This window comes from Oncorhynchus clarkii, chromosome 20 (genome assembly GCF_045791955.1).
Source record: "Oncorhynchus clarkii lewisi isolate Uvic-CL-2024 chromosome 20, UVic_Ocla_1.0, whole genome shotgun sequence".
Taxonomy (NCBI): domain Eukaryota; kingdom Metazoa; phylum Chordata; class Actinopteri; order Salmoniformes; family Salmonidae; genus Oncorhynchus; species Oncorhynchus clarkii.
This window is the reverse complement of record NC_092166.1, coordinates 330,558-355,758: the sequence shown is the minus strand read 5'-3', so window position 1 is coordinate 355,758 and position 25,201 is coordinate 330,558. Positions and strand designations below refer to the sequence as shown.

General features: G+C 49.0%; 1 protein-coding gene across 4 annotated transcripts in view; it reads left to right on the top strand.

Annotated features, from left to right (window-relative positions):
• LOC139375758 (myomesin 1a (skelemin)) overlaps positions 1-16,606 on the top strand; it is a 107,926-nt gene extending 91,320 nt beyond the window's left edge. For all 4 annotated transcript variants that reach the window (XM_071117573.1, XM_071117577.1, XM_071117575.1 and 1 more), the window contains 5 exons: positions 10,364-10,527; positions 14,705-14,741; positions 14,879-14,901; positions 15,037-15,092; positions 15,520-16,606. In XM_071117573.1, the coding sequence (XP_070973674.1) occupies positions 10,364-10,527; positions 14,705-14,741; positions 14,879-14,901; positions 15,037-15,092; positions 15,520-15,777 (538 nt within the window). In that variant the 3' untranslated portion in view covers positions 15,778-16,606. The remainder of the gene's footprint in view (positions 1-10,363; positions 10,528-14,704; positions 14,742-14,878; positions 14,902-15,036; positions 15,093-15,519) is intronic.
• The last annotated feature ends 8,595 nt before the right edge of the window (positions 16,607-25,201 follow it).

The window sequence follows — 25,201 nt, the reverse complement described above, 5'->3', positions numbered from 1 at the left end:
CGCCCTACTCCACTCCATAGTGGCTCCACAGCTCCCTACTGCACTTCCTAGTGGTTCCATAGCTCCCTAGTCCACTACATACTAGCTCCATAGCTCCCTACTCCACTACCTACTGGCTCCCTCCCTACTCCACCACCTAGTGGCTCCATAACTCCCTACTCCACTACCTAGTGGCTCCATAGCTCCCTACTCCACTACATATTGGCTCCATAGCTCCCTACTCCACTACCTAGTGGCTCCCTCCCTACTCCACTACATAGTGGCTCCATAGCTCCCTACTCCACTACCTACTGGCTCCCTCCCTACTCCACCACCTAGTGGCTCCATAACTCCCTACTCCACTACCTAGTGGCTCCATAGCTCCCTACTCCACTTCATATTGGCTCCATAGCTCCCTACTCCACTACCTAGTGGCTCCCTCCTTACTCCACTACCTAGTGGTTCCCTCCCTACTCCACTACCTTGTGGCTCCATAGCCCCCTACTGTACTACCTAGTGGCTCCATAGGCCCCTACTGTACTACCTTGTGGCTCCATAGCTCCCTACTCCACTACCTAGTGGCTCCATAGCTCCCTACTCAACTACCTAGTGGCTCCATAGCTCCCTACTCCACTACCTAGTGGCTCCATAGCGCCCTACTCCACTCCATAGTGGCTCCATAGCTCCTTACTCCACTACCTACTGGCTCCCTCCCTACTCCACCACCTAGTGGCTCCGTAGCTCCCTCCTGCACTTCCTAGTGGCTCCATAGCTCCCTAGTCCACTACATATTGGCTCCATAGCTCCCTACTCCACTACCTAGTGGCTCCATAGCTCCCTACTCCACTCCATAGTGGCTCCATAGCTCCCGACTCCACTACCTAGTGGCTCCCTCCCTACTCCACTACATAGTGGCTCCATAGCTCCCTACTCCACTCCATAGTGGCTCCATAGCTCCCTACTCCACTACCTACTGGCTCCATAGCTCCCTACTCCACCAACTAGTGGCTCCATAACTCCCTACTCCACTACCTAGTGGCTCCATAGCTCCCTACTCCACTACATATTGGCTCCATAGCTCCCTACTCCACTACCTAGTGGCTCCCTCCCTACTCCACTACCTAGTGGCTCCCTCCCTACTCCACTACCTAGTGGCTCCATAGCACCCTACTCCACTACCTAGTGGCTCCATAGCCCCCCACTCCACTACCTATCTCCCTACTCCACTACCTAGTGGCTCCATAGCCCCCAACTCCACTACTTATCTCCCTACTCCACTAACTTGTGGCTCCATCGCCCCCTACTGTACTACCTAGTAGCTCCATAGCCCCCTACTGTACTACCTAGTGGCTCCATAGCTCCCTACTCCACTACCTAGTGGCTCCATAGCTCCCTACTCCACTACCTAGTGGCTCCATAGCGCCCTACTCCACTCCATAGTGGCTCCATAGCTCCCTACTCCACTACATAGTGGCTCCCTCCCTACTCCACCACCTAGTGGCTCCATAGCTCCCTACTGCACTTCCTAGTGGCTCTATAGCTCCCTACTCCACAACCTAGTGGCTCCCTCCCTACTCCACTACCTAGTGGCTCCATTGCTCCCTACTCCACTACCTAGTGGCTCCATAGCCCCCTACTCCACAACCTAGTGGCGCCATGTCTCCCTACTCCACTACCTAGTGGCTCCATAGCTCCCTGCTCCACTACCTAGTGGCTCCCTACTCCACTACCCAGTGGCTCCATAGCGCCCTACTCCACTCCATAGTGGCTCCACAGCTCCCTACTGCACTTCCTAGTGGTTCCATAGCTCCCTAGTCCACTACATACTAGCTCCATAGCTCCCTACTCCACTACCTACTGGCTCCCTCCCTACTCCACCACCTAGTGGCTCCATAACTCCCTACTCCACTACCTAGTGGCTCCATAGCTCCCTACTCCACTACATATTGGCTCCATAGCTCCCTACTCCACTACCTAGTGGCTCCCTCCCTACTCCACTACCTAGTGGTTCCCTCCCTACTCCACTACCTAGTGGCTCCATAGCACCCTACTCCACTACCTTGTGGCTCCATAGCCCCCCACTGTACTACCTAGTGGCTCCATAGCCCCCTACTGTACTACATAGTGGCTCCATAGCTCCCTACTCCACTACCTACTGGCTCCATAGCTCCCTACTCCACTACCTAGTGGCTCCATAGCTCCCTACTCCACTACCTAGTTGCTCCATAGCGCCCTAGTCCACTACATATTGGCTCCATAGCTCCCTACTCCACTACCTAGTGGCTCCCTCCCTACTCCACCACCTAGTGGCTCCATAGCTCCCTACTCCACTACCTAGTGGCTCCCTCCCTACTCCACTACATAGTGGCTCCATAGCTCCCTAGTCCACTACATAGTGGCTCCATAGCTCCCTACTCCACTACCTACTGGCTCCGTAGCTCCCTAGTCCACCACCTAATGGCTCCATAACTCCCTACTCCACTACCTAGTGGCTCCATAGCTCCCTACTCCACTACATATTGGCTCCATAGCTCCCTACTCCCCTACCTAGTGGCTCCCTCCCTACTCCACTACCTAGTGGCTCCCTCCCTACTCCACTACCTAGTTGCTCCATAGCACCCTACTCCACTACCTAGTGGCTCCATAGCACCCTACTCCACTACCTAGTGGCTCCCTAGCCCCCCACTCCACTACCTAACTCCCTACTCCACTACCTAGTGGCTCCATAGCGCCCTACTCCACTCCATAGTGGCTCCATAGCTCCCTACTCCACTACCTAGTGGCTCCCTCCCTACTCCACTACCTAATGGCTCCATAGCTCCCTACTGCACTACCTAGTGGCTCCCTCCCTACTCCACTACCTAGTGGCTCCATAGCGCCCTACTCCACTCCATAGTGGCTCCATAGCTCCATACTCCACTACCTAGTGGCTCCCTCCCTACTCCACCACCTAGTGGCTCCATAGCTCCCTACTCCACTACCTAGTGGCTCCCTCCCTACTCCACTACATAGTGGCTCCATAGCTCCCTACTCCACTACCTACTGGCTCCCTCCCTACTCCACTACCTAGTGGCTCCATAGCTCCCTACTCCACTTCATATTGGCTCCATAGCTCCCTACTCCACTACCTAGTGGCTCCCTCCTTACTCCACTACCTAGTGTTTCCCTCCCTACTCCACTACCTTGTGGCTCCATAGCCCCCTACTGTACTACCTAGTGGCTCCATAGGCCCCTACTGTACTACCTTGTGGCTCCATAGCTCCCTACTCCACTACCTAGTGGCTCCATAGCACCTTACTCAACTACCTAGTGGCTCCATAGCTCCCTACTCCACTACCTAGTGGCTCCATAGCGCCCTACTCCACTCCATAGTGGCTCCATAGCTCCTTACTCCACTACCTACTGGCTCCCTCCCTACTCCACCACCTAGTGGCTCCGTAGCTCCCTCCTGCACTTCCTAGTAGTTCCATAGCTCCCTAGTCCACAACATATTGGCTCCATAGCTCCCTACTCCACTACCTAGTGGCTCCATAGCTCCCTACTCAAATCAAATCAAATCAAATCAAATCAAATCAAATCAAATCAAATCAAAATCAAATCAAATCAAATCAAAATCAAATCAAATCAAATCAAATCAAATCAAATTTATTTATATAGCCCTTCGTACATCAGCTGATATCTCAAAGTGCTGTACAGAAACCCAGCCTAAAACCCCAAACAGCAAGCAATGCAGGTGTAGAAGCACGGTGGCTAGGAAAAACTCCCTAGAAAGGCCAAAACCTAGGAAGAAACCTAGAGAGGAACCAGGCTATGTGGGGTGGCCAGTCCTCTTCTGGCTGTGCCGGGTGGAGATTATAACAAAACATGGTCAAGATGTTCAAATGTTCATAAATGACCAGCATGGTCGAATAATAATAAGGCAGAATAGTTGAAACTGGAGCAGCAGCACAGTCAGGTGGACTGGGGACAGCAAGGAGTCATCATGTCAGGTATTCCTGGGGCATGGTCCTATGGCTCAGGTCCTCCGAGAGAGAGAAAGAAAGAGAGAATTAGAGAGAGCATATGTGGGATGGCCAGTCCTCTTCTGGCTGTGCCGGGTGGAGATTATAACAGAACATGGCCAAGATGTTCAAATGTTCATAAATGACCAGCATGGTCGAATAATAATAAGGCAGAACAGTTGAAACTGGAGCAGCAGCACAGCCAGGTGGACTGGGGACAGCAAGGAGTCATCATGTCAGGTAGTCCTGGGGCATGGTCCTAGGGCTCAGGTCCTCCGAGAGAGAGAAAGAGAGAAGGAGAGAATTAGAGAACGCACACTTAGATTCACACAGGACACCGAATAGGACAGGAGAAGTACTCCAGATATAACAAACTGACCCTAGCCCCCCGACACATAAACTACTGCAGCATAAATACTGGAGGCTGAGACAGGAGGGGTCAGGAGACACTGTGGCCCCATCCGAGGACACCCCCGGACAGGGCCAAACAGGAAGGATATAACCCCACCCACTTTGCCAAAGCACAGCCCCCACAACACTAGAGGGATATCTTCAACCACCAACTTACCATCCTGAGACAAGGCTGAGTATAGCCCACAAAGACCTCCGCCACGGCACAACCCAAGGGGGGGGGGGGGGGGGGGCGCCAACCCAGACAGGATGACCACATCAGTGACTCAACCCACTCAGGTGACGCACCCCCTCCAGGGACGGCATGAGAGAGCCCCAGTAAAGCCAGTGACTCAGCCCCTGTAATAGGGTTAGAGGCAGAGAATCCCAGTGGAAAGAGGGGAACCGGCCAGGCAGAGACAGCAAGGGCGGTTCGTTGCTCCAGAGCCTTTCCGTTCACCCTCCCACTCCTGGGCCAGACTACACTCAATCATATGACCCACTGAAGAGATGAGTCTTCAGTAGAGACTTAAAGGTTGAGACCGAGTTTGCGTCTCTGACATGGGTAGGCAGACCGTTCCATAAAAATGGAGCTCTATAGGAGAAAGCCCTGCCTCCAGCTGTTTGCTTAAAAATTCTAGGGACAATTAGGAGGCCTGCGTCTTGTGACCGTAGCGTACGTGTAGGTATGTACGGCAGGACCAAATCAGAGAGATAGGTAGGAGCAAGCCCATGTAATGCTTTGTAGGTTAGCAGTAAAACCTTGAAATCAGCCCTTGCTTTGACAGGAAGCCAGTGTAGAGTGGCTACTCCACTCCATAGTGGCTCCATAGCTCCCGACTCCACTACCTAGTGGCTCCCTCCCTACTCCACCACCTAGTGGCTCCATAGCTCCCTACTCCACTACCTAGTGGCTCCCTCCCTACTCCACTACATAGTGGCTCCATAGCTCCCTACTCCACTCCATAGTGGCTCCATAGCTCCCTACTCCACTACCTACTGGCTCCATAGCTCCCTACTCCACCAACGAGTGGCTCCATAACTCCCTACTACACTACCTAGTGGCTCCATAGCTCCATACTCCACTACATATTGGCTCCATAGCTCCCTACTCCATTACCTAGTGGCTCCCTCCCTACTCCACTACCTAGTGGCTCCCTCCCTACTCCACTACCTAGTGGCTCCATAGCACCCTACTCCACTACCTAGTGGCTCCATAGCAACCTACTCCACTACCTAGTGGCTCCATAGCCCCCCACTCCACTACCTATCTCCCTACTCCACTACCTAGAGGCTCCATAGCCCCCAACTCCACTACTTATCTCCCTACTCCACTAACTTGTGGCTCCATCGCCCCCAACTGTACTACCTAGTAGCTCCATAGCCCCCTACTGTACTACCTAGTTGCTCCATAGCTCCCTACTCCACTACCTAGTGGCTCCATAGCTCCCTACTCCACTACCTAGTGGCTCCATAGCTCCCTACTCCACTCCATAGTGGCTCCATAGCTCCCTACTCCACTACATAGTGGCTCCCTCCCTACTCCACCACCTAGTGGCTCCATAGCTCCCTACTGCACTTCCTAGTGGCTCTATAGCTCCCTACTCCACTACCTAGTGGCTCCCTCCCTACTCCACTACCTAGTGGCTCCATTGCTCCCTACTCCACTACCTAGTGGCTCCATAGCCCCCTACTCCACAACCTAGTGGCGCCATGTCTCCCTACTCCACTACCTAGTGGCTCCATAGCTCCCTGCTCCACTACCTAGTGGCTCCCTACTCCACTACCCAGTGGCTCCATAGCGCCCTACTCCACTCCATAGTGGCTCCACAGCTCCCTACTGCACTTCCTAGTGGTTCCATAGCTCCCTAGTCCACTACATACTAGCTCCATAGCTCCCTACTCCACTACCTAGTGGCTACCTCCCTACTCCACTACCTAGTGGCTCCCTCCCTACTCCACTACCTAGTGGCTCCATAGCTCCCTACTCCACTACCTACTGGCTCCCTCCCTACTCCACCACCTAGTGGCTCCATAACTCCCTACTCCACTACCTAGTGGCTCCATAGCTCCCTACTCCACTACATATTGGCTCCATAGCTCCCTACTCCACTACCTACTGGCTCCCTCCCTACTCCACTACCTAGTGGTTCCCTCCCTACTCCACTACCTAGTGGCTCCATAGCACCCTACTCCACTACCTTGTGGCTCCATAGCCCCCTACTGTACTACCTAGTGGCTCCATAGCCCCCTACTGTACTACCTAGTGGCTCCATAGCTCCCTACTCCACTACCTAGTGGCTCCATAGATCCCTACTCCACTACCTAGTGGCTCCATAGATCCCTACTCCACTACCTAGTGGCTCCATAGCTCCCTACTCCACTACCTAGTTGCTCCATAGCGCCCTAGTCCACTACATATTGGCTCCATAGCTCCCTACTCCACTACCTAGTGGCTCCCTCCCTACTCCACCACCTAGTGGCTCCATAGCTCCCTACTCCACTACCTAGTGGCTCCCTCCCTACTCCACTACATAGTGGCTCCATAGCTCCCTAGTCCACTACATAGTGGCTCCATAGCTCCTTACTCCACTACCTACTGGCTCCATAGCTCCCTAGTCCACCACCTAATGGCTCCATAACTCCCTACTCCACTACCTAGTGGCTCCATAGCTCCCTACTCCACTACATATTGGCTCCATAGCTCCCTACTCCCCTACCTAGTGGCTCCCTCCCTACTCCACTACCTAGTGGCTCCCTCCCTACTCCACTACCTAGTGGCTCCATAGCACCCTACTCCACTACCTAACTCCCTACTCCACTACCTAGTGGCTCCATAGCCCCCAACTCCACTACTTATCTCCCTACTCCACTACCTACTGGCTCCATAGCTCCCTACTCCACCCCCTAGTGGCTCCATAACTCCCTACTGCACTTCCTAGTGGCTCCATAGCTCCCTAGTCCACTACATATTGGCTCCATAGCTCCCTACTCCACTACCTAGTGGCTCCCTCCCTACTCCACTACCTAGTGGCTCCATAGCTCCATTCTCCACTCCATAGTGGCTCCATAGCTCCCGACTCCACTACCTAGTGGCTCCCTCCCTACTCCACCACCTAGTGGCTCCATAGCTCCCTACTCCACTACCTAGTGGCTCCATCCCTACTCCACTCCATAGTGGCTCCATAGCTCCCGACTCCACTACCTAGTGGCTCCCTCCCTACTCCACCACCTAGTGGCTCCATAGCTCCCTACTCCACTACCTAGTGGCTCCCTCCCTACTCCACTACATAGTGGCTCCATAGCTCCCTACTCCACTACATAGTGGCTCCATAGCTCCCTACTCCACTACCTACTGGCTCCATAGCTCCCTACTCCACCACCTAGTGGCTCCATAACTCCCTACTCTACTACCTAGTGGCTCCATAGCTCCCTACTCCACTACATATTGGCTCCATAGCTCCCTACTCCAATACCTAGTGGCTCCCTCCCTACTCCACTCCATAGTGGCTCCATAGCTCCCGACTCCACTACCTAGTGGCTCCCTCCCTACTCCACCACCTAGTGGCTCCAAAGCCCCCTACTCCACAACCTAGTGGCGCCATGTCTCCCTACTCCACTACGTAGTGGCTCCATAGCCCCCTACTCCACTACCTAGTGGCTCCATAGCACCCTACTCCACTACCTAGTGGCTCCATAGCCCCCTACTCCACTACCTATCTCCCTACTCCACTACCTAGTGGCTCCATAGCCCCCAACTCCACTACCTATCACCCTAATCCACTACCTTGCGGCTCCATATCCCCCTACTGTACTACCTAGTGGCTCCATAGCTCCCTACTCCACTACATAGTGGCACCATAGCTCCCTACTCCACTACCTACTGGCTCCATAGCTCCCTACTCCACCACCTAGTGGCTCCATAACTCCCTACTCCACTACCTAGTGGCTCCATAACTCCCTACTCCACTACCTAGTGGCTCCATAGCTCCCTACTCCACTACATATTGGCTCCATAGCTCCCTACTCCCCTACCTAGTGGCTCCCTCCCTACTCCACTACCTAGTGGCTCCCTCCCTACTCCACTACCTAGTGGCTCCATAGCACCCTACTCCACTACCTAGTGGCCCCATAGCACCCTACTCCACTACCTAGTGGCTCCCTAGCCCCCCACTCCACTACCTAACTCCCTACTCCACTACCTAGTGGCTCCATAGCCCCCAACTCCACTACTTATCTCCCTACTCCACTACCTACTGGCTCCATAGCTCCCTACTCCACCCCCTACTGGCTCCATAACTCCCTACTGCACTTCCTAGTGGCTCCATAGCTCCCTAGTCCACTACATATTGGCTCCATAGCTCCCTACTCCACTACCTAGTGGCTCCCTCCCTACTCCACTACCTAGTGGCTCCATAGCTCCCTACTCCACTCCATAGTGGCTCCATAGCTCCCGACTCCACTACCTAGTGGCTCCCTCCCTACTCCACCACCTAGTGGCTCCATAGCTCCCCACTCCACTACCTAGTGGCTCCCTCCCTACTCCACTACATAGTGCCTCCATAGCTCCCTACTCCACTACATAGTGGCTCCATAGCTCCCTACTCCACTACCTACTGGCTCCATAGCTCCCTACTCCACCACCTAGTGGCTCCATAACTCCCTACTCCACTACCTAGTGGCTCCATAGCTCCCTACTCCACTACTTATTGGCTCCATAGCTCCCTACTCCACTACCTAGTGGCTCCCTCCCTACTCCACTACCTAGTGGCTCCCTCCCTACTCCACTACCTAGTGGCTCCATAGCACCCTACTCCACTACCTAGTGGCTCCATAGCACCCTACTCCAGTACCTAGTGGCTCCATAGCCCCCCACTCCACTACCTATCTCCCTACTCCACTACCTAGTGGCTCCATAGCCCCCAACTCCACTACTTATCTCCCTACTCCACTACCTTGTGGCTCCATTGCCCCCTACTGTACTACCTAGTGGCCCCATAGCCCCCTACTGTACTACCTAGTGGCTCCACAGCTCCCTACTCCAGTACCTAGTGGCTCCATAGCTCCCTACTCCACTACCTAGTGGCTCCATAGCGCCCTACTCCACTCCATAGTGGCTCCATAGCTCCCTACTCTACTACCTAGTGGCTCCCTCCCTACTCCACCACCTAGTGGCTCCATAGCTCCCTACTGCACTTCCTAGTGGCTCCATAGCTCCCTACTCCACTACCTAGTGGCTCCCTCCCTACTCCACTACCTAGTGGCTCCATTGCTCCCTACTCCACTACCTAGTGGCTCCATAGCCCCCTACTCCACAACCTAGTGGCGCCATGTCTCCCTACTCCACTACGTAGTGGCTCCATAGCCCCCTACTCCACTACCTAGTGGCTCCATAGCACCCTACTCCACTACCTAGTGGCTCCATAGCCCCCTACTCCACTACCTATCTCCCTACTCCACTACCTAGTGGCTCCATTGCTCCCTACTCCACTACCTAGTGGCTCCATAGCCCCCTACTCCACAACCTAGTGGCGCCATGTCTCCCTACTCCACTATCTTGCGGCTCCATACCCCCCTACTGTACTACCTAGTGGCTCCATAGCTCCCTACTCCACTCCATAGTGGCTCCATAGCTCCCCACTGCCATTCCTAGTGGCTCCATAGCTCCCTAGTCCACTACCAAGTGGCTCCATAGCTCCCTACTGCACTTCCTAGTGGCTCCATAGCTCCCTACTACACTACCTAGTGGCTCCATAGCTCCCTACTCCACTACCTAGTGGCTCCCTCCCTTCTCCACTACCTAGTGGCTCCAAGGCACAACAGAGGTAACGCACTATAGACAACATTTGGTGATATTTCAGAGTCTTAGTGATACCTCCATCTACCTACCTCAGTTCTCTTTTCCAGTGATACCTCCATGTCTACAAATCTATGGATGTATAGAGTGCTCATGTTGACTCAGTGTGTGTGTCTGTCTGTGTATCTGTCTGCAGGGAAGCAAAGATCGCCCACTCTGACAGAGTCCAGTGTGGAGTGACCGGGGAGCAGCTGTGGCTCAAGGTGAATGAGCCCACAGAGAAAGATAAGGGCAAATACACAATAAATATCTGTGACGGCAAGGACGGGGTTAAGAGGTTCTGTGACCTGTCTGGACAAGGTGAGGAACCGACACACACACACACACACACACACACACACACACACACACACACACACACACACACACACACACACACACACACACACACACACACACACACACACACACACACACACACACACACACACACACACACACAGAGAGAAATGTACAGAAACAAATTGATTGAGGAAGGAGGTTTCATCATCACATCCCGTCTGCTGTGTCTGACCTGGCAACCTTTTCAAGTATCTACTGCGGGCAACTTTAATGGTGGTGGGGGCCACAAAACATAGGAACTCATCATGAGGGGCCGCAGTGGCCCACGATTCTGTGTACCCACATCCATACCTTCATCCCCCCCCACATAAACCCACATCTAAACACACATCCATACCCACATCTAAACCCACATCATACCCACATCTGTACCCACATCCAAACCCACATCCAAACCCACATCCATACCCACATCCATACCCACATCATACCCACATCTAAACCCACATCTAAACCCACATCCGTACCCACATCCGAACCCACATCCAAACCCACATCCAAACCCACATCCATACCCACATCCGTACCCACATCTAAACCCACATCCGTACCCACATCCATACCCACATCTAAACCCACATCCGTACCCAGATCTAAACCCACATCCGTACCCACTTCCAAACCCACATCCGTACCCACATCAGTACCCACATCTAAACCCACATCCTTACCCACATCCGTACCCACATCTAAACCCACACCCGTACCCAGATCCGTACCTACATCCAAACCCACATCCATACCCACATCATACCCACATCTAAACCCACATCTCAACCCACATCTCAACCCACATCATACCCACATCCGTACCCACATCCGAACCCACATCCAAACCCACATCCGTACCCAGATCCGTACCCAGATCCGTACCCACATCCAAACCCACATCCGTACCCACATCCATACCCACATCCATACCGACATATGAAGTCAGAGCCAGCGCAAGCATTTTGGGGGCCCTAAGTGAAATTTTGTTGGGCGACCCACATCCAAACCCACGTCCATACCCACATCATACCCACATCTAAACCCACATCGTACCCACATCCGTACCCACATCCAAACCCACATCCGTACCCACATCCGAACCCACATCCAAACCCACATCCATACCCACATCTAAACCCACATCTAAACCCACATCGTACCCACATCTAAAAACACATCCGTACCCACATCCGAACCCACATCCAAACCCACATCCATACCCACATCTAAACCCACATCTAAACCCACATCGTACCCACATCTAAAAACACATCCAAACCCACATCCAAACCCACATCCATACCCACATCCGTACCCACATCTAAACCCACATCCATACCCACATCTAATCCCACATCCGTACCCACATCTAAACCCACATCCGTACCCAGATCCGTACCCACATCCATACCCACATCTATACCTTCATCTAAACCCACATCCGTACCCACATCCATACCCACATCCATACCGACATATGAAGTCAGAGCCAGCGCAAGCATTTTGGGGGCCCTAAGTGAAATTTTGTTGGGCGACCCCGCCACTTTGCGAGCAAAACATTTTCGCGACCCCTCTCTTGACAGCAGAGCCATATTATTGGTGTGGATCGCTGGTTTTGTAGAAATCAAATGTATTTATAAAGCCCCTTTTACAACATCAGATGTCACAAAGTCCTGTACAGAAACCCAGCCGAAAACCCCAAACAGCAAGCAATGCAACCCACAACCCACTCAACCCTCAACCCACTGAAGTGACTCACCCCTCCTGGGGACGGCATGGAAGAGCACTAGTAAGCCAGTGACTCAGCCCCCGTGTTAGGGTCAGAGGCAGACATAGAACTAGCATCTCTGTTTTGTCCGAGTTTAAAAGTAAAACATTTTCCACCAATTTTCCACTTCCTTATGTCCGAAACACAGACTTCCAGGGCAGGTAATTTTGGGGCTTCACATATTTAATCAATGTCCGCATAGCAGTGAAAGTTGACATTGTGTTTCCGAATGACATCACCAAGAGGTAGAATATATAGTGAAAACTATAGTGGTCCTAAAACGGAACCTTGAGGAACGCCGAAACGTACAATTGATTTGTCAGAGGACCAACCATCCACAGAGACAAACTGATATCTTTCCGACAGATATGCTCTAAACCTGGCCAGAACTTGTCCGTGTAGACCTATTACGGTTTCCTATCTCTCCAAAAGAATGTGGCGATCGACGGTGTGAAAAGCAGTACTAAGGTCTAGAATCAGGACAGATGCAGAGCCTTGGTCTGACGCCATTAAAAGGTAATTTACCACCTTCACGAGTGCAGTCTCAGTGCTATGATGGGGTCTTGTACATTATTTGTCTTCAGGAAGGCAGTGAGTTGCTGCGCAACAGCTTTTTATAAATGGGATGGGAGATTCGATATAGGCCAATAGTTTCTTTTACATTTTTCAGGTCAAGGTTTGGCTTTTTCAAAGGAAAGCTTTATTATTGCCACTTTTAGTAATTTTGGTACACATCCAGAGGATAAGGAGCCATTTATTATGTTCAACATAGGAGGGCCAAGCACAGGAAGCAGTTCTTTCAATAATATAGTTGGAATAGGGTCCAGTATGAAGCTTGAGGGTTAAGAGGCCATGACTATTTTTAATGAATGTGTCAAGAGATAAAGGATTAAAAAAAACTTGAGTGTCTCTATTGACCCTAGGTCCTCAGGACAACGGAGCTTTGGAGAAATGTACATATTCAAAGTGGAATCCGTAATTTGCTCTCTAATGATAATCTTTTTCATCAAAGAAGTTCATTAATTTATCACTGCTGAAGTGAAACCTATTCTCTCTTGTTGAATGAGTTAGAGCCCTGTCTATGTTCATAGATAAGATGAGAGCACCCCTCCAGCTAGGATGGAGTCTGTCACTCCTCAGCAGGCCAGGCTTGGTCCTGTTTGTGGGTGAGTCCCAGAAGGAGGGACAATTATCTACAAATTCTATATTTTGGGAGGGGCAGAAAACAGTTTTCAACCAGCAATTGAGTTGTGAGACTGCTGTAGAGCTCATCACTCCCCCTGACTGGGAGGGGGCCAGAGACAATTTCTTGATGCCGAAATCTTTCTAGCTGATTTACACGCTGAAGCTATGTTGTGCTTGGTGGCCTCTGACTGTTTCGTCCTAACATCGTTGGTGCCAACGTGGATAACAATATCCCTATACTCTCTACACTCGCCAGTTTTAGCTTTAGCCAGCACCATCTTCAGATTAGCCTTAACGTCGTTAGCCCTGCCCCCTGGTAAACAGTGTACGATCGCTGGATGATTCTTTTTTAAGTCTAATACTGTTGGTAATGGAGTCACCAATGACTGGGGTTTTCAATTTGTCAGAGCCAATGGTGGGAAGCTTTGGCGGCTCAGACTCTGTAACGGGTGGCGGAGATACCTGAGAAGGCTCAGTCTCTGACCCCGACTCGTTGCTTAATGGCGAGAACCGGTTTCTGTCGGTTGAATGAGCGACACTGCCAACAGCACTGCCAACAGCACTGCCATTAGCACTGCCAACAGCATGCCAAAAGCATTTCTTTCCAGAAGCCTTGAGAAGATTGTCCGGCTGCGGGGACCGTGCCAGGGGATTTATACTGCTATCTGTACTTACTGGTGGCACAGATGCTGTTTCATCCTTTCCTACACTTAAATGTCCCTTGCCTAGTGATTGCATCTGAAGTTGTGCAGGCAACACATCTATCCTCATCATAAGCCAATAGTTCTCCTGTATATTATGGATACAGCGACTGCATAGGGTTAATATTAATAATATTGACACTATGCTTTTTCGGCTGGTGGAGGTCCTGTAGAACCATGTCCAGTGTGAAAAAGTTAAATAAAAGGTAAATATGTTAAATGCAGAGTTTTGATTAAACGGTAATTAAAACGTTTGGCCAAGTTGCAACAAACAGCACAGAGACAAGTCCGGAAGTTGTAATCAACCCCAGAGTAATGAATACAACAGACTCCTGTAAACAGACTGCTCTGAATGCCATTATTTCAGCCCAGGATATGATAACTGTCTCCCAAGCTGACATTCGCATGCTGCTTCTTTCATCTGAAGGCTGAACGCTGGGTTTAAGTGCTGTTTAGCAGCTGGTCACTAATGAGTTGTTTGTCATTGCAGCCTGGGAGGAAGCCTTCGTAGAGTTCCAGAGGCTGAAGTAAGTTCCATAACTCTACACTTTTAGCTCTCTCATTATGAAGTGTGGAACTCTTGTTCTGCCAGACAGACGGAAACAGTGGATGTAGTTGTTGTTATTCCTGACCCTGTGTCTGTCTCGCTGTCTGTCTTCCTCAGGGCTGCTGCCATTGCAGAGAGAAGTGAGTGGCTATTTATATTCTCCAATATTATGAAACATCTTCTCTGCCCTCTTCCTGCTCTGGGTTGGAGGGAGGAGGCTCTGAATGGCACACTGTGTGCCCTTGCCTGTTAACATTGATCATCCTGTATTGCAGACCGTGCCCGGGTTGTGGGAGGTCTGCCAGATGTGGTCACTATCCAGGAGGGCAAGGTAACAAGGATCTCTCAAAGGGCTTTATTGGCATGGGAACCATGTGTTTACATTGCCAAAGCAAGTCTCTCTCTAGCGCTCTCACTACACACATCTCTCTGTCTCTCACACTCACTATCGCTCTCTGTCTCTCACGTTCACTCTCACTTCCCACTTCTCTCTCTTTCTCTCACACTCACTATCGCTCTCTGTCTCTCACGCTAGCTCTCACTTCCCACATCTGTCTCTCTCTTTCTCTCCCGCTCGCTCTCACGTCCCACATATCTCTCTCTCACACTCACCATCTCTCTCTCACACTCACCATCTCTCTCTGTCTTTCACGCTTGCTCTCGCTTCCCACTTCTTCCCTCCGTGTCTGTATGTGAATATGTTTCTTAGGGAACAGTGTTTAATATTGTGCTGACATCATGCCTCCCCACTTCTCCAGTCTCTGAACCTGACAGGCAACGTGTGGGGTGACCCTGCACCCGAGGTCACCTGGATGAAGAACGACAGAGAGCTGGTGTCTGACGAACGCTACGCCCTCAAGTTTGAACACGGCAAGTTCGCCAGCATCACCATCGCGGCGGTAACCACGACCGACTCAGGGAAGTACGCACTCCTGGTGAAGAACAAGTATGGAACTGAGGCAGGAGAGTTCACTGTGTCTGTCTACATCCCAGAAGAAGAGAAGAAGAAAGAGTAGATGGGTTGGAGGGATGGAGTTGGAATGGGAGGAATAGTTATTATAGGCTGAAGGATGACAGGGCGATCTCCAAAGCTCTTTACCCCAGTGCATGATGGTAAACAGAGAACAGGAGATAAAGATTTGTTGCGGAGAGGTCTTGGTGCGTATTCTTCCAGTGCACCATGTCTATACTGATGTGTTGAATCTAAATGATGAACCTGGAAAGAATCATGGATTGCTCTCCATCTGTCTCTGTCAGCACTGGGATAAACAGCTTGGAGTTTCACCCTTCAGAAGGATAATAGTGTCATACTCTACTGTTGTTGTTGCTTGGTTTGTCGTCTGTGTTTGTAGATGTAAGGATGTTTGGTCCAACCAGGAGATGGTTGACTTCTCTGTCTGCTGCTTTCAGCTGTTACTCTCTTACCTGCTACAACATTACTGTGGGTTAAACTTTAGAAATACATTGTACTAAATGTACTATTTGAACTCTGACTGGAACTTGCCAAAATGTAGAAGTGTTAGACAACCACAACATATTACAGCAGAGGTCAGAGATCAGAGGAGACTGGAGGGTTGAGGAAGTAAAGGCCCAGCAGGCAGTATGTGTAGGCATCCCAAATGGCCCCCTATACCCCAAGGGATGCCTTCTCATTGTGTTTCTGTATAGCCCTGTGTCTTTAGTGTGTTTATGTGAGCCGAGCCTGAAACTGGTTCTGTCTGTCTGACACACAGCATCAGGCCTGGACACATAACACACTGACACAATGGTGCGCACGCGCGCGCACGCGCGCGCGCACGCACGCGCACACACACACACACACACACACACACACACACACACACACACACACACACACACACACACACACACACACACACACACACACACACACACACACACACACACACACACACACACACACACACACACACACACACACACACACACACACACACACACACACACACACACACACACACACACAAAAAGCTTACTTCTGGGGGCATTTACTCCCAGTTTGTCCATAGAATCAGATTTGTATAGGCTGACATGACACTATACATTGTGTTCTGACATGACACTATACAATATGCATTGTGTTCTGACATGACACTGAAGGAAAGCAAAGTAGGAAGCTAAAGAAGGTGACAGAATGATGTCAAAGATCGCTGTGAGAGCTACCTTATAAAAGGTGTTCTGTGTTCATTGAAAATAATAACCTACTGTCCTCCTCATGACCCTTGTCCCTGTGTTAATAAAGGATCTTACTCACTGTCTCTCCTCATCTTCATACAATAGTCAATGGATGTTAGTATTGATTATATCTACTACTGTAGCCAAGTCCACTAAGGACAGAACTGTCTGTTTGTCTAGCATAATAAGCAGGATGTTTTCATGTTATGAATGTGAGGCAACGGAGAGCGACTGACCCTGCTCATTGAAGCCACGAAGTTCAAGGCCGACCGCGGCACTGCTGGCATTGTTTACAGAAATTGGATCCCAATTATAGTGAATGGAAAGATGGCGATCTTCATGGTCAGTAAAATGTCTTGAAGACAATCTTGGTACCAATAAGACACCAGGGGCCTCATTCATGAAAATGTTCCTAGATTTATACTTGAATTTAGTCGTAAGATAATTTCCGATGTTGTGCTTACGTTCGATTCATAAAAGATACTGAGCAGAAAAAAACCTACGAAGCCCATTTGTAACTTATGCACCTGTGATCTATAAATCTAAAATTAACTTAAAATTGATGGCACCTGCCCTTCAGCAGTCTGATGGTACTCTCCACAACCGACCTTGTTCTGCTGTGTGCCAAATTGCAACGCATTTCCTCTGCTGTTCGGGGATCGGCATAGGAAGTGAGAAGCCATGTTTTCAGTGGATAGGCCCAGTCACCTAATAGGATAGAATTGTTGTGTTACATTAGTTTGCACGGTTAATAGGCTATTATATACTTTTTTTTTAAGAACTCACAGAAAAGCCACCAAAAGCCACCACTCTCACCAGCTTCTAGACGCAGGCCTACTCTGCTGTGGCGCAGAATGAATGAGCCGTGCCGAGACCCTGGCCACTTCCAGCATACATTGACTAGTTGCATACGGGCATCGCAGATGAACATTCAATGAATGGAAATTCTTCCTGTTAACATTTATATGTTCATCTACAGATGGTGCGCGTAAGGCAATATGCGTGCAGTCAACTGCACCTATGACCCCTGGGAAATTAAATGAGCGGACAAACTCAGGCTTTGATGCACGCCTGTTCATGGGCTGTAAATGGGAAACTAATGTATCTCGTGGACAATATGTAGAATCGCTTCGATCACTTGTGGCAGGATGAGGCTGAATGATGGCTGTGATATACCCGACCTGTCACTCATTTCCCTCTGGAATGTCTCAGTAGCGAGGAATCCCAGTGTCACGATCGTTTAGAGATGGATTGGACCAAGGTGCAGCGGGGATAAATCTGACCACAAATCTAACAGAAGATTTCTTGGGATAGCGATTTATAAGCCATGGATCATCATGCGCATAAAAGTAATTCACTGAAAACTCTCCCTTCTAAAAAGCTTTTTCAAAAAGGTTTTCAATGTCTTCCAATAAAACAAGAACAGTCAAGGTTACTTTTTTCTAATTTGACCCTATTTATAGAACATCACATCCTGTTTTTAATTCAAAACACCTTGCGTCTGGCAATTAATTCCTCACACCTTTAATTGATAATTTCTAACAAATTGTTCATAAAGCTAATGCAACGTTCACCACTGGCTTGGACGCTTATGCGTCCCAAACTGCAAAACCACTACATTACCAGCAGGAAAATCACTTACGTTAAGTCTAGACTTTGCATAGAGATAAGATAATTTCCACGTCAAAGAAAGGTTTTATAAATACCTACTTGTGTAATTTTCTGCATAAGTCAAAAAGATCAAAGTTAATCATAAGTCTGTTTTATAAATGAGGCCCCAGATGTACTGTATGAACCAATTATTTGAAAATCACACACAGAAGAAGTAAGTATAAATGTGTTGCTAATGGCAGCCTGCAGTACCCTGGTCGGCCTTCAACTTGAGACTCTCAATGAGAGAGGGCAGCACTGAGCTAGCCTGCAACATCACTTCATGGAGTAGCTCAAACGGGGCATGCTATGTCTCCATGAGACGCCATCTTAAAGATAGAGTCTGGGATCTTAAAATGTAAAACTTCTTAGGGATAGGGGGCAGTATTTGGATGACTGAGGTGCCCAGAGTAAACTGCCTGCTACTCAGGCCCAGAAGCCAGGATATGCATATGATTGGTAGTATTGGATAGGAAACACTCTAAAGTTTCTAAAACTGTTCAAATAATATCTGTGAGTATAACAAAACTGATATGGCAGGCGGAAACCCGAGGAGAATCCATCCAGAAAATGTTTGTTTTTTTAGCTCACCACTCATTGAAATGGCTGTCTATGGGAAAATCAATGGAATAGCTCCGAGATTGCAGTTCCTAGGGCTTCCATTAGATGTCAATTGTCTTTAGAAAGTGTTTCAGGCTTGTTTTTTGACAAAATAATTTGTAGTTTTTCTAGGTGACTCTCATTTGGACTGTAGTCTGTGGCGCGCGTGGATGAGGGCGCGCACTTTGTTATTTATCTCTGGTAATGAAGATACTATTCTCGGTCTTAAATTGTATCGTTTATTTACATATTAGGGTACCTAAGGATTGATAAGAAACGTTGTTTGACTTGTTTGGACTAATTTTATTTGTAACTTTTGGGATTCATTTGAACGATGGAAACCGGTAGATTACTGAATCAAGCGTGCCAACTAAACTGGATTTTTTTGGGATATAAACATCGAACAAAACGACCCTTTGTTATGTAGCTGGGACCTGGAACGATGTAAGACACTTGTATTTTCATGAATGTTTAATATTACCAATTTTCTATTTTGAATTTTGTGCTCTGCAATTTCACCGGATGTTGTCGAGGTGGGTCACTAGCGGCACGCCTAGCCCAAAGAGGTTTTTAAGCAAATTCATATCTATGATACTAATTAGATTTGTAACATATCATATGAATTGCACAACTACAACAAAATACATAAAATCAAATGTTGTTGGTCACATACACATGGTTAGCAGATGTTATTGGCCACATACACATGGTTAGCAGATGTTATTGGCCACATACACATGGTTAGCAGATGTTATTGGCCACATACACATGGTTAGCAGATGTTATTGGTCACATACACATGGTTAGCAGATGTTATTGGTCACATACACATGGTTAGCAGATGTTATTGGTCACGTACACATGGTTAGCAGATGTTATTGGCCACATACACATGGTTAGCAGATGTTATTGGTCACGTACACATGGTTAGCAGATGTTATTGCGAGTGTAGCGAAATGCTTATAAACTACATTATGTGAAATGGATGACGTAGTACACAAAACGGGGGCTCGTTTTGGCTGGTGAGCGCCACATTCAAAACTACTGGCTGAAATTATACAAAAGTTCTGGAGTATCTTAACAGACTTCATTTGGCTTCAATGCGCTGTCGAGACTTCACATAGAAATGAATGGGTGGGGAGGAGGTCTGATGGTTCATGGTGCCAAAGGCAGTGGATAGATCTAGGAGGATGAGAACAGAGGAGAGAGAGTCAGCTTTGGCAGTGAGGAGAGCCTCCTTGACAGAGAAGAACGAAGTCTCGGTTGAGTGACCCGTCTTGAAGCCTGACTGGTTAGGGTCAAGAAGATCATTCTGAGAGCGATAGCGAGAGAGTTGGTCAGAGACAGGATACTCAAGTGTTTTTCGAAAGAAAAGAAAGGGATACAGGTCTGTAGTTTACGTCAGATAAGTTGAGTGTTGGTTTCTTGAGGAGGGGAGCAAATAAGGCCATTTTGAAGTCAGAGGGGACGCAGCCAGTGGTCAGGGTGAGTTGATGAGGAAAGTGAGAGATGATATGGTGAAGGGAGGAGGGGATTGGGTCGAGCGGGCAGCCGGACAGGATTCCATCAGGAAAGAAAAGATCGAGGAGTAGGGTAGTTCTGTGTGAGTGGGGCCAGTGGACTCTACAGGCTGAGAGAATGAGTGGGGCCAGTGGACTCTATAAGCTGGGGAACAACACATCCGCCACACTGATCCTCAACACAGGGGCCCCTCAGGGGTGGTGCTCAGTCCCCTCCTTTACTTCCTGTTCACTCATGACTGCATGGCCAGGCACGACTCCAGCACCATCATTACATTTTCCAATGACACAACAGTGGTAGGCCTGATCACCGACAACAACGAGACATCCTATAGGAAGGAGGTCAGAGACCAGGCCGTGTGGTGCCAGGACAACAACCTCTCCCTCAAAGTGATCAAGACAAAGGAGATGATTGTGGACTACAGGAAAAATAGGACAAATAGGACAGAGAATGCCCCCATTCTCATCAGCAGGGCTGCAGTGGAGCAGGTTGAGAGCTTCAAGTTCCTTGGTGTCCACATCACCAACAAACTAACATGGTCCAAGCACACCAAGACAGTCGTGAAGCGGGCTCGACAAAACCAATTCCCCCTCAGGAGATTGAAAAGATTTGTCATGGGCCCTCAGATTCTCAAAAGGTTCTACAGCTGCACCATCAAGAGCATTCTGACTGGTTGCATCACTTCCTGGTATGGCAACTGCTCGGCCTCCGACCGTAAGACACTACAGAGGGTAATCCGACATAGAGCCATATGGGACTGTTAGCTGAAGAGGACCATCAGCCAATTTCTTGGGCTACAATAGCTATTTTTCCAATTGGCCTGGACCCTTTTACTGCCTACATAGCCCTGCCGATCCAACACGACTGGTCTGCCGACGTAACTGTCTGTGGGGGCTACAACAGACTCTTCCGGCGTGACGTCCCCCTAAGGCCCTTCAGCTAGCCCCAGTCCGCTAGCTGTCTGAATCGCCGTGTCTCTAGCTCGCCTAGCTACCCACTGGTCCCTATGATCACCCGGCTACGCATGCCTCTCCCTAATGTCAATATGCCTTGTACATTGCTATTTTGGTTAGTGATTATTGTCTTATTTCACTGTAGAGCCTCCATCCCTGCTCAATATACCTTAGCTAACTAACCCTTATGTTTCACCTCCCACACATGCGGTGACCTCACCTGGTCTAAATGATGTCTCTAGAGAAAAAAACACTCATCGTCACTCAATGCCTAGGTTTACCTCCACTGTATTCACATCCTGCCATACCTGCCATACCTGCCTGTCTGTACATTATGCCTTGAACCTATTCGTCCACGCCCAGAAACTTGCTCCTTTTACTCTCTGTTCCTAACGCACTAGACAACCAGTTCTTATAGCATTTAGCCATACCCTTATCCTACTCCTCCTCTGTTCCTCTGATGATGTAGAGATTAATCCAGGCCCTGCAGTGCCTAGCTCCATTCCCATTCCACAGGCACTCTCATTTGTGATTTATGTAACCGTAAAAGCCTTGTTTCATGCATGTTAACATTAGAAGCCTCCTCCTCCCTAAGTTTGTTTTATGCACTGTTTTTAGCACACTCTGCCAATCCTAGCCGTTTCTGAATCCTGGCTTAGGAAGTCCACCAAAAATCCTGAAATTTCCATCCATAACTATAACATTTTCCGACAAGATAGAACTGCCAAAGGGGGTGGAGTTGCAATCTACTGCAGAGATCTGTCATACTATCCAGGTCTGTGCACAAAAAAATGGAGCTTCTACTTCTAAAAATACACCTTTCCAGAAACAAGTCTCTCACCGTTGCCGCTTGTTATAGACCACCTTTTGCCCCCAGCTGTGCCCTGGACACCATATGTGAATTGATTGCCCCCCATCTATCTTCAGAGCTCGTAATGTTAGGTGACCTAAACTGGGACATGCTTAACACCCCGGCCGTCATACAATCTAAGCTAGATGCCCTCCATCTCACAGAAATGAACCAATGAACCCATCAGGTACAACCCTAAATCTGTATACACGGGCACCCTCATAGATATTATCCTGACGAACCTGCCCTCTAAATGCACCTCTGCTGTCTTCAACCAGGATCTCAGCGATCACTGACTGACTGCGTCAGTAATGGGTCTGGGGTCTAACAACCACCCCTCATTACTGTCAAACGCTCCCTAAAACACTTCAGCAAGCAGGCCTTTCTAATAGACCTGGCCCGGATATCCTGGAGTGATATTGACCTCATTCCGTCAGTAGAGAATGCCTGGTTATTTTTAAAAGTGCTTTCCTCACCATCTTAAATAAGCATGCCCCATTCAAAGAATGTTGGACCAGGAACAAATATAGCCCTTGCTTCACTCCAGACCTGAGTGCCCTTGACCATCACAAAAACATCCTGTGGCGTCCAACATTAGCATCGAAAAGCCCCCACCATGTTCAACTTGGCAGAGAAGTTAGGAACCAATATACACAGGCAGACAGGAAAGCTTTTTCAAACAGAAATTTGCATCCTGTAGCACAAACTCCAAAACGTTCTGGGACACTGTAAAGTCCATGGAGAATAAGAGCACCTCCTCCCAGTTGCCAACTGCACTGAGGCTAGGAAACACTGTCACCACCGATAAATCCACGATAATTGAGAATTTCAAAAAGCATTTTTCTACGGCTGGCCATGCTTTCCACCTGGCTATCCCTACCCCTGTCAACAGCCCTGCACCCCCACAACAACTTTCCCAAACCTCCCCCATTTCTACTTCATCCATATACAGATAGCTGATGTTCTGAAAGAGTTGCAAAATCTGGACCCCTACAAATCAGCTGGGCTAGACAATCTGGACCCAAACTGTTACAGACCTATATCTATCCTACCCTGCCTTTCTAAGGTCTTCGAAAGCCTATTTAACAAACAGATCACCGACCATTTCGAATTCCACCGTACCTTCTCCGCTATGCAATCTGGTTTCAGAGCTGGTCATGGGTGCACCTCAGCCATGCTCAAGGTCCTAAACAACATCATAACCGCCATCGATAAAAGACAATACTGTGCCGCTGTTCACATCGACCTGACCAAGGCTTTCGACTCTGTCAATCACCAAATTCTTATTGGCAGACTCAACAGCCTTGGTTTCTCAAATGACTGCCTCACCTGGTTCACCAACTACTTCTCAGACAGAGTTCAGTGTGTCAAACCGGAGGGTCTGTTGTCCGGATCTCTGGCAGTCTCTATGGGGGTGCCACAGGGTTCAATTCTCGGGCCAACTCTTTTCTCTGTATACATCAATGATGTCGCTCTTGTTGCTGGTGATTCTCTGATCCACCTCTATGCAGACAACTCCATTCTGTAAACATCTGGCCCTTCTTTGGACACCGTGTTAACAAACCTACAGATGACCTTCAATGCCATACAACTCTCCTTCCGTGGCCTCCAACTGTTCTTAAATACAAGTAAAACTAAATGCATGCTCTTCAACCAATCGCTGCCCGCACCTGCCCGCCCTTCCAGCATCACTACTCTGGACAGTTCTGACTAAGAATATGTGGACAATTACAAATACCGAGGTGTCTGGTTAGACTGTAAACTCTCCTTCCAGACTCACATTAAGCATCTCCAATCCAAAATTAAATCTAGTTGGCATCCTATTTCGCAACAAAACCTCCTTCACTCATGCTGCCAAACATAGCCTATCCTACCAATCCTTGACTTCGGTGATGTCATTTACAAAATAGCCTCCAACACTCTACTCAGCAAATTGGATGTAGTCTATCACAGTGCCATCCGTTTTGTCACCAAAGCCCCATATACTACCCACCACTGCGACCTGTATGCTTTTGTTGGCTGGCCCTCGCTTCATATTGGTCTCCAAACCCACTGGCTCCAGGTCATCTACAAGTCTTTGCTAGGTAAAGACCCGCCTTATCTCAGCCCACTGGTCACCATAGCAACACCCAGCAGGTACATTTCACTGGGCACCCCCAAAGCCAATTCCTACTTTAGCTGCCTTTCCTTCCAATTCTCTGCTGCCAATGACTGGAACGAATTGCAAAAATCACTGAAGCTGGAGACTCATATCTCCCTCACTAACTTTAAGCATCAGCTGTCAGAGCAGCTCAGAGATCATTGCACCTGTACATAGTCAATCTGTAAATAGCCCATCCAACTACCTCATCCCCATGTTGTTATTTATTTTTTTACTCCTTTGCACCCCAGTATCTCTACTTGCACATTCATCTTCTGCACTCTAGTGATTAATTGCTAAATTGTAATTACTTCGTCTCTACGGCCTATTTATTGCCTTAACTGCCTAATCTTACCTCATTTGCACACACTGTATATATATATTTTTCTATTGTGTTGACTGTACGTTTGTTTATTCCATGTGTAACTCTGTGTCGTTGTTTGTGTCGCACTGCTTTGCTTTGTCTTGGCCAGGTCGCAGTTGTAAATGAGAACTTGTTTTCAACTGGCCTAACTGGTTAAATAAACTGT